The 13,381-nt window shown below is 33.1% G+C and overlaps 1 protein-coding gene across 1 annotated transcript in view; it reads left to right on the forward strand.

Annotated features, from left to right (window-relative positions):
- Positions 1-10,084: 10,084 nt before the first annotated feature.
- The window catches only part of LOC145248727 (adhesion G protein-coupled receptor L2-like), a 98,308-nt gene continuing 95,011 nt past the window's right edge, over positions 10,085-13,381 (forward strand). Inside the window, exons 1-2 of the mRNA XM_080110377.1 lie at positions 10,085-10,171; positions 13,232-13,330. Coding sequence (XP_079966503.1) covers positions 10,162-10,171; positions 13,232-13,330 — 109 coding nt within the window. The 5' untranslated portion in view covers positions 10,085-10,161. The remainder of the gene's footprint in view (positions 10,172-13,231; positions 13,331-13,381) is intronic.

Consider the following 13,381-nt stretch of genomic DNA (forward strand, 5'->3'; position numbering starts at 1 on the left):
CCCTAGTCTGGATAAATAAAACACTGTTAATGACCGGAAGAAACAAAACTGTTGTTTTTTTCATATAAAATAATTGTTAGTTTATTCAAATCACCTACACAAGTAATGCTATCCAAAAAGAAGTAAGCTGTAGACAGAAACACTTCTTCATAAATAAACGTACTGTAGGCATGGATACATTGAGAGCGAAGGCGAAATTCCAAAATGGGCGTTTACCAATGGATCTGTGCATGTCACAAATCATTATCTCCCCTTGTATATAAAAGGCGCTTTGTCTGTATTTGGGTCTATGTGAGTTTGTGTGTGTGTATGTGTGAGTTCGTTCCCTATAAACTCTGAAACTACTGGGTTATTTATTATTCACACAAATGTACTTTATGTGTCTGGGGGTGTTCTTAGGTCATTTTGCATCGGAATAAGTATCGAAAAGCGATAATAAAAAAATCCCCTCAATTGGGGAATACTCTTATTTTTACCAAAGTTAATACCCTTATACAGCCTAACATCATAAGTGCATTTGAACTATGATACTTTTGCATATTAAAATTGAATTCAAACCAGTAAATAATTTTTTTAAAATCAACAGTAAGTTATCTACAGTGCAATGTACATTACAGTGTATTGTGGACTAAGACACTACAAACAGGCATGTGAAACTTGCTTCCTGAACAAAGCAATCAATCGATTTGATTGAAAACTGAGCGATTTCATCTATTTAGGTGACGATAAAACTATTGGAAGTGTGGAACATCTATTGGTTCTCAATATATGTTTTGTATGTGTGTGGTTTATATTTATGATTTTAAATATTCGTTTTATTCAGGAAATGTGACTTGCCATATTCAACACAGACTTGCCCTTTCATACACTGAAACAAAGGAAATAAACATGAATTTTTTCCCTAAAGTTCAATTGAACACAACATCTGAAACAATCAAAGATCAGAATCCAGTCAACGTTTCTTGCTATGTACAACCGCCACATGAAAACATCACATATCGAGTTTTTAAAGTAAATGGCAAATTTGTCAAAACCAACACAAGTAAGAACCTTTTTATATTTTCATCGATTTTCTTTTCCTGTTTTATTTTTTTTTTCCTTTTTTATCCTTTAGTTTTTTTTTCTTTCCTCTTATATTTCTTTCCACTATTTTCCTTTCAAAGCAAAGTAGCTCGATTTGGCTATTCGAAAACGATTGTAATATTTCCACCACACGAAAGATTGATTTTTTTTATCTTAAGCATGTTTTCAAAAATGTATGGCACTTCATCTTTTCATTCAATAAATTATTTGTTTTTTGTCAGAGTGTTTTGTTTTTAAATAAACAATTATTATTATTATTATTATTATTACTATTATTATTATTATTGTTGTTGTTGTTGTTGTTGTTGTTGTTGTTGTTGTTGTTGTTGCTGTTGCTGTTATCTTATCAATCGATGGTAAATCATTTGACCAATTGATATTATATATTCGGCACTTCAGACTTGCATGTAATTCATGATAATGCACTAAATTTTGTAATTATGCTACTGTCAAATGTATATAATCGTCTGTGAATCTATGTTATTCTTAGAACTAGATTATCAGTTTATTGATGAGTGCAACTAGAACGACTATGCCGTATACAAAAGCAGCAATTAAGGTCAAAATTTATTCCTCTAGATCCAGCATGTTAAGAACCGAGGACTGATTTGAACTCCCTAACTTAAATGGAAGATTTGCATCAAGTATTTTGCTAAGGTTGCCTAAAAAATATTTGGATCTTCCTGTCTCTCCATGAAATACCTAATCTCTGACTAAACTTCTTACCTTTATAAGAGTCAAATACGTCCTAAGATGACACTCTTTCCTGTTTTTACGTAGAACAGAATCTAGTTGAGATAATCCTTTGTCTTTTCAACTGATCCTTTCTCGCAGAAAAAACGTGCAGCAAAAATATGTTATTATTATCTCAATACCGAATCTTATTTGCTTAGAAAAAATGCATATAAAAGTGCATATATATATATATATATATATAATATTGATAAATATTTTAAAACCTACAAACATATGTTCCGAACTTACATTCTCATCAGTGAAATAAATTATACTTACTTCGAATCGGGGGATTCGAAACCTACAACAAAGTTATCCTGCACTCAATATACTGGTATTCAACATGCAGGTCATCAGTATTTGCAAAAAAAAGTAAGAAAATTTAGTTTTTTTAATACCAATCAGAAAGATATAAACAGTAAACCGCCAGATAGTATTCGACGAACTATTACGTTTCGCTAAGGTTGATCGCTTATTCTTAATTCCCTAATGAGGGCTTAACTTTCCTTAAAGGTGAAAAGAGCTATATGCTCAATCCGTTAAATCCAAAGTAGCAGCGGATTGGTTCCCACCATTTCTGGCAAATAGCAAAGAGGATAGAAGCGTGCGTTCTATCCCAACCATTATCAATGGACCAGTAGTCATTTCGTCAGCATCCAACAAACTATTTGCCAAGAACTTTGCAGAAAATTCTACCCTATGTGACGAAGGCCACAAACTCCCCGTATTTCCTCCTATAACACACAATACGCTAGGTAACATACAAATATCTGTGCGTGAGGTCGCCAAGCTAATCAACAACCTTGATTCCAGTAAAGCAACTGGCCCTGACGGCATTCCAATTATAGTGTTGAAAAAGCTTCGACTAGAACTTGCCCCCATACTTACCAAACTGTTTAAGCGTTGCCTTAAGGAGAAGTGCTTTCCAACACCCTGGAAAACCTCATCAGTAAGAATTCAGGTGATAAGTCATCTCCCTCTCAATACAGACCAATAGGTTTCCTGTGTGTCATGAGTAAGTTGTTGGAATCCATATTAAATAGAGAAGTAGTCAACCATCTCAGCAGAAATAACCTTCTTAGTGACACACAATATGGTTTCCGTTCTGCTAGATCTACAGCAGACGTGCTAATGGTTATATCTCAGAGAATTAGCGAATCTCTCGACAAAGGCTTCATTTCTAGGGCAATTGCTCTTGACATATCAAAGGTCTTCGATAAGGTATGGCATAAAGGCCTACTTCACAAGATTTCCAGCTACGGTATAACTGGAAATGTTTTCTCAATCATTAAACATTTCTCTCTGATAGGCTCATAAGAGTAGTGGTTGATGGGCAGAAATCAGAGGCCCACAGTATTAATGCTGGAGTCCCTCAGGGGTCCATCCTGGGCCCAACTCTCTTCTTGATCTGCATCAATGATCTCCCAAAACACATTCTAAAATCATTCGTTGACATCTATGCTGATGACACGGCTATCTATGGCAACACATCAAAGGCCGTAAATGACAATGTTCTCTCTGATTCTCTCTCCCCAGATCTTGAGCGCGTGGTACAGTGGGGGAAGAGGTGGCTGGTTACCTTTAATGTATCTAAGACCAAACTCCTATTATTACATCAAAAACGCTCTGATCCCCATTTGGCATCGACTGAAATGAATGGCTCACGTCTAGGGAAGGCCCCATGTTTTGATAAGCTTCTGGGTTTGACCATTACTCCTGATCTGAAATGGAACATATACATCAAGTCTGTGGCCAAGGTCGCTGGGAAAGATGGTGGGATCCTACTACCGCTCCAGAAGATATCTCACTAATGATGCAATTCTCTATCTATATAAAAGCCAAGTACGTCCAAGGATGGAGTACTGCTGCCACATCTGGGCAGGAGCTGCTAAAAACAGCCTATCCTGTCTTGACAGAGTACAAAATAGACTTTGTGGCTTAGTGGGGGATGCCCTTTTCTCTTCCCTGCAACCTCTCTCCCACAGAAGAGACTTTGCGAGCTTGTCTTTGTTTTATCGTTATGTCCATGGCAAGTGTTCGTCTGAGTTCCATTCTCTGTCCCCCGCCCCCTCGCCAATCTTTCACGAAAAACACCTGACTAGCTGAAACCACTGTTAATAATTTTCCCCAGTCTTTATCCATGCCTAAATCAAAACGTAGATTCTATGAACAAAGCTTCTTTCTTAGAACTACACGCCTGTGGAATTCTCTGTCGTTTGCCTGTTTCCCTCCCGACTTCAACTTGGATGTCTTCAAGTCCAACATAAACAAATTCCTGATAAACCGCCCCCTTAAGTAATGACACTTTATCAAATCTCCAATGCTAACTATTACTACGATACTATCCCATTGATTACTGAACACACAATAACCCTTATCCCCGAGTGACTTCTGGGCCTTGATACGTGGTGACCTCCATGTAAAAAAAAAAGTAAACATAAATCATTATTTTTTAATCGACAGAAAGAGGTGTTTCGAACTTACGTTCTCATCAGTGGAAACGATAATTACTACGTATAGAATCTCTCTCTCTCTCTCTCTCTCTCTATATATATATATATATATATATATATATATATATATATATATATATATATATATATATATATATATATCAATCTATATTTTTTTTTCAACAGTCAAACAACGTCGCAGCTCACAAGAGCCATGACAACACAAGACTCGGGTTGTGCCCTCATTTGAGTTCATCTGTTAGACATATCCGAACTGGGGTTTCAAATCCTGATTTCGGATATGTCTAACTGATGAGCTAAAATGAGGGTGAAACCGTGGCTACCGTAATATGATGGTCTAGCGATGACTATAATTTAGTCTGGTGACGTCATGAACATCGGTCTGTTGAAATTTGGTCACGTGTCTCATGACTAAACCGGAAGTTGGTTTAAAGTTTTACAGGGTTAAATAAATTTAAACATGCCGTCGAGATGTATAGTTCCAAAATGCCGAGGTAACTACGAAAATGGACCGAAAGTTACCGTGTTTTCTTTTCCCAAAAAAAAGGAAATAATTTACCAGTGGATTAATGCAATAAAAAGAAAGGATTTTACTCCATCTAAATATAGCAGAGTAAGTGTTAAAATGTTTGAGATATTTACAAAAAAAAACGCGCCTTTTTTATTTTTATTTATTTATTTATTTTTTAGAGCGTATTTTAAAATAAAAATGAAAGTATGTATATAAAAGATGAATTTTACATGTAATTTAAGTTATGTGCTGAAATAATAAATTATTATTTAGAAACTTATTTAAAATGGGGAGTATGGTGAAAATATTATGTACTTTCACCTAACAATTTAATAAGAGCGATATCGTAAAAACGGAATTCCTTGTTTAAATAATTCTAAATAAGAAAAACCATTGATCTTTTTAGTTCAACTATTTTACTGTGCAATATTTATATCAACGTGAAATAGATTAAACTTCTTTTTTAAGTTTATGACCGTTTTTGTTATCCCAAAAGCTTATTAATAATTATTTATGGTAAATGTCGTGGCCCTGTAGGTGTCAGAATTTTGGAGAATGTGCTTCCAAAATAAATTATTAAAATTGTTTAAAAAAAAAATAATAGAAATATTATTTTTTATTTTAAAAAATGTGTTTACAAAATGCCGGCAATTAAAAAAATAATATTTCTATTATTTTTTAAACAATTTTAATAGTTTATTTTGGAAGTATATTTCATAAAGAAAATAAACAACCCACTTTAAACGGAGAAATTACGAGTTTTGTATATGTTATTCGCAGTTTTGTGTTAGGTTTGTCAAAAATTCCCCCAAAATTCTGATACTGCTAGTGGCGCTGTAAACGAAAATAACGTTTAAAATTACGGCAAACGAGTAGTTTCCAAGATATAAAGAAATGCTAGTTTTAAAAAAATGGGGGATCACTTTTATATAAAAATTTAACATTAAATGAGCACCCACTTTATGGCCATTGTTTTTTAGGGCGCTTTTTTTTAACAAATAAAAGCGAAGAAAAATGAGTATGGCCACCTTTTTGTTGGGGGTTGGGGGTTGGGAGTCAACGTACAATGAACACAGTTTAATGTAAAATGAGCACCTCCCTTTCAAAAAGTGTAAACAGAATTTTTGTCGGGGAGAGGGGCTCAACTGTAGGTGCTCATTTTACGTTTAGTTGTGTTCATTCCTACATCAAAGAGGCACTTCGCCTTGTTTGAGGCAAAAATGTAATTTTTTTAAAATTGCTCGTTGCCCATGTAAAAGAAAAATTGGCCATAAAGTGGGTGGTCGTTTTAGGTTAAATTATTCCCCCCGCCCTTTTTTCCTAACATCTCTTTATATCTTGGAAACTACTAGTTTGCTGTAATTTTAAACGTTATTTTCGTTTTCAGCACCCCCGAAAGGATTTTTCGAGGGTGGACTAATTCTGCACATTTACTTTATTTTTTTTTTATTTTATCGTTTGTTGTCATGTAATTTTCTTTCTTTTTTTTGTATTAAGTCAAACATGATACGATTTTCTTTTAAATTATTTCTTTAGGTATGTGAACTTCATTTTTGAACTGAAGAAATACAACGAGAGGCATCAGCATTTGATGAAAGGACTGGAAAGACAATTAGTGTTAAATTAAAAATCCCTATCTTAAGGATGGTGCTATTCCTCGAATATTACCAAACTGTCCCTCATATTTATCGTCATCAACCACTTTTAGAGAGTCTTCTAACGCAAAGAAAATGCGTTTAGAAAATTCTGCTCTATGAAAGTGTTGCTGACGAGTTAGAGTTACGGAAACGTAAAACTTTCCATAATGTTGATGATTTAGAAAAAAAAAATTAACGTTTATAGATAAAAATCATTGGATTTCTATTAGGCAAGACAATACCATCATTATATGCCATATAAAGAGATGCCCATGCCCAAAACTAAAAATGTCTATGGTGATTGAACCGGACTTGGCCGTTAGAATATTCTGTAGTGATGTGGAAATGAGTGCTATAGGGGAGTATAGAATTCCTAAACATGTAACAGAGGAAAATACTCTGTAGATTTTGATGGAAAACATGAAAAAAATGGACATCGAAGAACAGGAAATGAAAACTTCTAATATAAGTTCTTTATTAAAATTAATCTTATCATTTTTGCTATTAGTGCAAGATGAATCATTTAAATATTTTAATGCCATTAAGTTCATATATAAACAAATTAACATAATGACAATGAATAAGGCTAATTATTCGAATGAAATGATGGTATTTTCTTCCTTATTATATAACTGCTCCCCTAGAGGGTACAGACTGTTAAGAGACACTAAAAATGTAATTTTACCATGCTATTCAAACATTCGGAGATTAACCTTATCAACTTCTATGAATTCTGTCATTGAACAACACGATAACAATTTTCTCGTGTATATTAAAAGTAAATTCAAGTTACTAATGCAGAATGACATCACAGTATCTTTACTTGTTGATGAAATACATCTCAAACCTTATCTTGATTATAAAGGTGGTAATATTGTTGGCTTAGCTAACAGCAGCAATGAACCTGCCACAAGTGCATTTGCTTTTATGCTTAGCAGTGTATTCTCACAATATAAGGATGTTGTGCATGTTATGCCAACTAAATGTCTTCTAGCTGAGAACTTATTTGACATAATTAAACGTGTAATAGTTGGTTTAGAAGATGTAGGGTTTAAGGTAATTTCTGTTATAACAGATAATAATGCTAAAAATGAAAAAGCTATGTCTTTCTTTTGTAGCCCATCAAAGCTTTCAATTGTATATCCTCATCCAGTTAGAACGTCTAGCCCTCTTTTCTTCTTATTCGACTCAGTGCATATATTAAAATGCATTAGAAACAATTGGCTTGGACAAAAAGATAAACGTAAATGCATGATGTTCCCAAAGTTTTGTTATAATGGAAATCATGAATTAGATAACATCCAAAGTGCTCCATTTTCTAGTTTACATAAACTTTATGTCCTAGAATCTCAATCACTTGTGAAATATTGCTATAAGTTGACTTCAAACGCTCTTTTTCCGACTACTTTTGAAAGGCAAAATGTTAATTTGGTTTTCCAAATTTTCAACGAATATACTATTCAAGGTTTGCTAACCTTAGGAAAACAGGAATGCTTGCCAAATTATGCAGAAATCGCAGAATACATTCAAATATTTTATATTTGGTGGAAATACTGAATGTGAAAACACCATATAAAGGTTGTCGACTTCGTAATAAATATGCTAATCCATTTACATTAAATAGTGATAATTATAGTGTCCTAAATGTGTTCTGTGACTGGTTAGAAACTTGAAATAGCATTCCTGGAAGAACTGGTAAGTTAACAAAGGAAACATATACTGCTTTGCACCATACTACCTACGCAATTTTAGAATTGACTAAATATTGTATAAATGTACTGAACATGGTGTATATATTACCAGGAAAGTTTCAGACAGATAACCTTGAGGCAAGGTTTGGCCAGTACTTAGTAGAGATCAGTATAATATATCGATACGTCAGGTGTGTGAATGTGAAAAAAAACTCAGAATGTTATCAGTTTTAAAATTGAGCTTACCAATTAATAATCTAACTATTGAATTGAAAAATTGAAAAGAAACTAACTTGGATTAAATGACAGGGTAGCAAGAGTTACATGTTTATAAATTTAACATAAATGTAACAGAAGATGATGTTAATCAATGCAAGAAAGTACTTCCTGTTATATTATACTTAGCAGGTTATTACTGTCATGCAGTTTTCAAAAAACTGAAATGCAATAGCTGCAAAATTTAAATATCCGGGAGAGAGGCTGTTGAAGAAATAGCTGAATTAAACAGCTACTTTCAGGGTATTAACAGAGGTTCTCTGCTATACCCAAATGATATAACTAATAATTTTGTCTTATATAATTATATAGTTATAAACAAACTTACAAAATGCGATTCTTTTTTACATTCGATTCATCAGAGAAAATTAGCCATGTACATAACTTTAAATATTTTGGCTGATCAAAATCGATTATTTCATGTTGACTCTTGTGATGAGGGTCACACTATTCAGCAAATTGAAAAAATGCTGATATGGAGTTCATCGAATTCCCTTATAAACAGTTTTCGTCGCAAAGAGAATGACAATATTAGTAAAAAATATATCAGGAAAAGAAAAGTTCAAACTTTTAATTAACTTCTACAACAGATTTTTGAAAAGTTTTAATATTCAATGTTTAAAATATTTCTGCCTTAGTAACTTTGTTTATACTAACATTTGTTTGAATTTAATTTTTAACTTATTGTTTGTTATTCAGCTAAACTAATTGTTCGTTATTCAGTTAAACTAATTTATTGTTCGTTATTCAGTTAAACTAATTTATTGTTCGGTTTTCAGATAAACCAATTTATTGTTCGTTTTTCAGTTAAACTAATTTATTGTTCGTATTTCAGTTCAACTAATTTATTGTTTGTATTTCAGTTAAACTAATTTACCGTTTGTTTTTCAGTTTTGATTTTTAAAATATTGTTTGTTTTTTTTAAATATTTATTGTTCATTTTTATTTATTTCTATTGAATAAACTTCAGTTACATATAAATCAAATCGTATTTGTTTTCTTTTTAAACTTTTTAAGAAGTGTTCCCCCTTTCAATTCGTTTTTTATTATTAATATTTTTATTATTGATATTGGATGAGTTCCAGTACAAAGTATTATGTTTATCTTTTTTAATCCAATTTTGAAGTTTCTAACGCTTTCTGTAAAAAATGTCTGCTCATTATCGACAGTCTGTGTTCCATTTATCTTGCTTGCTAAGACCTATGGCGATGACGTCATTTTTCAGCTGACAGGCCATCTATGACGATGGTCACGGTGAAACTCGAGTCTTGAACTTCCGGTTTGTTGGCTGTCATGGCTTTTGTTAGTTAGCTGCGATATTGTTTGACTGTGGAAAAATTTATATATATATATATATATATATATATATATATATATATATATATATATATATATATATATATATATATATATATAAAAGAAAGAGAGAAAGGGGTTTAAACGATGAAAATTAAATAATAACGAATAAAATTTACATTATTTATTGAGTCATCAAATGATTAAAATTAGGAAAAATAAAATGGAGTTTTGAAAATTAATTGAAGAAAAATGAATAATATATAGAGAGAAATTTGCTAAAGAATTTTTCTTTTCTTAAAATTAATTTTTGATACATTTCCTACATTTGTATTATTTATCGGTAATTTTCATGTGTGTCGATTTTTGTTTTAGTTTCAATCACAAAAAAAGCGAATATTTCCTGTCATGCAACATACGATTTTTATCGAGGGGAAATTAAAACGTTAAATCTATCGATGGCGATCGGTAAGTTAATTATATTTTCTCTGTTCTCTACTTCTGTCTCCTAATTCTGTCAATAAACTACAGGGCGAAACGATAAAGTTGTTGCCTTAAAGAAAACAACAATACAACTTTATTTTTAAACTTTTATTGAGAAAATCAATTCAGGTAACTGGATTATGTAGTGGAGCTGACATCTATTAAATGTAGCCGCCTTCAGCCTTAATCACCGCCTCGATACCCCTCAGGAACTGGAAGCATGCCTTTTCCACAAGCGCCGACCGGAGTTCGGCAAATATTGGGCGAATGGCGGCAACTAGGTTGGCTTATGTGTTGTGGGAGGCCATGTTTGTGATGTTCTCGACGGATGACTAAATGAAGTAGTCGAGCAGGTTCAGGGCGGGAAAGGAGGGAAGCCAGTGAGAGAAGGGTATAAAGTCGTAGCTTCTGAAGTCAACCCTAGGTCTCTTTCGACTTGTGGGCCGGCACCGAGTTCTGTTGTCACACCCAAGGTCTTCCAGCGGCCACTTGATTGTACCAGGGTTGACCATACTCTTCAGTACATTCAGATACCCTTTGATGTTGACTTTCAAGCCGATCTCAAAGATGTAAGTTGGCATGATATGTCCCTCACTTGAAACCACCCAAAGACCATACCGTGGTCGGAAACTTTGTTTTCCTTGCCCTGGGAACGACCCTGTTATTCGTAGAAATCCAGCGATACATTTTGAGGGTGCTGGCAATGGTTCTGTTGTAATCACTTGGATCGGTAAAGCTCATGGGTTGTACAGCGGAGCATCTCCGATCTTACTCATTGAACATTGTTTCACTTTAAGACGTGATAGGAGGCTCATATCGCTCTTCGGATTTGTACACAACTGGCCAACTAGTAGATGGTCTGGAACAAATAAAGAAAACTGGTTTTCATCAAACGGAAATGAAATTGCGTCGTCTTTTCTATGGCGACAGTTTTATCGTTCCACCTTGTAATAAAATACCGTTTGTTTTTCGGTTGTAACAAGTTGAAAGTTCTTTTAAATTATTGAAGATTGAAATAATACAAATCTATTCGCACTTGGCAGTAATGTTTATTTCATGTCCACAATGCAGACGTTTTGGAACGTCAAACATCTTTGCAATAAGTTATTGAATTGAGATTTTTGTTTTACGTCAATATTTCTCTTTTAAAGACCATCGCCCCAATTTTAAGATCTTCTACAGCGACTTACATTTACTGAGCTGAAACTGCGTATGAATGTTTATGGAGAGTTCGTGGATGATAGGACATTGTCAGATATTAGGATGAAAACGTCTTTCTATACAAAATAATTCATTTTTATTGATAACTATACTAAAACAATAGAAGGTAAAAATTTATAAGTGAGAATTCAAAGTGTCATAAGACGTTTTTTGTGGAAAAAAAAGTGTTTGATCTGTAAATAGAGATTTCGTACAAGTGTTCATTTAGGCTTGAGTTACGAGGGTTTATATGTAAGTAATCGAAATAGGCATGAAAATATGCGTGTGGCTGATTTGTTAGTGACTGAGTCTCTATAAACTTTTATGCATTAACGTTAGATGTATGTGTTTTTAGTGGAATAAAAAAGGAGGAAAAACTTTGTGTTTATGTATTTATACTACGTGCGATGTATGGAAGTGAATATATCTCTTTCGTTTTGATTGGTTTAAGAAATAGCTAATTTGAAGGGTGTTTAGTCGATGGTCGATGCGTAATACAACATTCACTGTTGCTGCTACTTTGTTACTTGTTTTTTTTATTAGGAGAGTCAGAATTCTGCATAGAGCTCACGAGGATCATACCTCAAGATCGCCTGGTCTGCATGAAGTCCTCTTTGTTGGTCATGAGGTAGGTTTGGCTCAGAACACACAAAATAATTGTTTAGAAGCAACGTTGCTACTTTCATTCCATTGATCTGCGGTTTCGTTTCTAATATGTGTTTGCTTGACATGTGCAGATGCAGAGGCGACCAGATGCATCTGCACATGTCCTGATGCCGACTCATGAATTTTCACCAGAACTATTTTGACTGAGTAGCTTTAACCCCAGAACAGGGAAAAGAGGTTGGCATGCCGTTCTAATTTTGAATAAGTTGGTTTTCCTGCGGCACTTTAACCGTAGATTTTCATAAATTGTTTCAAATGTCTTTATCGACTGATACAGAAGAGCAGTCGTATATGCCGCAAATATCTCACAAATGTTGTATATATATATATATATATATATATATATATATATATATATATATATATATATATATATATATGTTTTCCCTTGATTAGGCTAAAGAAAATATATTTATATATGCAATGTTAGTATTGTAGCCGTGTCCGATATATCAGAAGCAAATCTCAATGATAAAACGTTCATTACTAAAATCAGTCATTATTTTCCGGATAACCTGATAAATAAATTTAACTGATTCTAACTTTAAATTATCTGTGTTATGCGTCTATTATTTCTAATAACAGATGCGTGTGTGTCCGAGTAAAACTAAAAATCTACAAAATACATAATCAAGAAATAATAGTTGTTTTGTTTCAATATCACTCACAACAGGTTTTGGTAACACATTTTCATCGTAAAGTTTCCATAAAAGAAGAATAACAAGAAGATATGGTTCTGATAATTGCTTTCAGAATGCATAAATAAATAATATTCTTTTCTTGCATATAGTTAGGTGGAATCTCAAATATTCAATTTTATGCATAAAATCAGTCATTATTTTCTGAACAATCTGATAAATAACTTGAAATGATGCTAACGTATTACAATTGCAGTTTTACTTAAACCGTTTTGAAAGAAAATTATTGAAATAGTACAACACCTTCCGGTAAGATATGTTTTCTCTCCGTGTACATCAGTTTCTACGACAACGGGCATAGGAAAAAAGGAGCGAAAGGAAAGGTACTTTCAATGCCAAAACATTTTAAATATTGAATGGAATTCTAAGAGATTGATCCAAAGTTTCTCGCCCAATTTCAAACTTATTAGAGTTCTTCATGACTTTGTTATATTTCGTTTGCGTATCTATAAATTTGTCATAAACTTTCAATTTTTTTCAGGTAAAAAATTCTGTCCAAAAGAAACATCCTATAACCTAGAATGGCCAGAGACTGTCGAAGGATCCAGAGCAAACGTAACATGTATTGGAGAATTTTCTGGTAAATATTTCTCATAGTCAAACAAAATTTTCTGGGCTATGTATCCGTTAT

Source organism: Euprymna scolopes, chromosome 27, assembly GCF_053919585.1.
Source record: "Euprymna scolopes isolate OS-2025 chromosome 27, ASM5391958v1, whole genome shotgun sequence".
NCBI classification, from domain to species: domain Eukaryota; kingdom Metazoa; phylum Mollusca; class Cephalopoda; order Sepiida; family Sepiolidae; genus Euprymna; species Euprymna scolopes.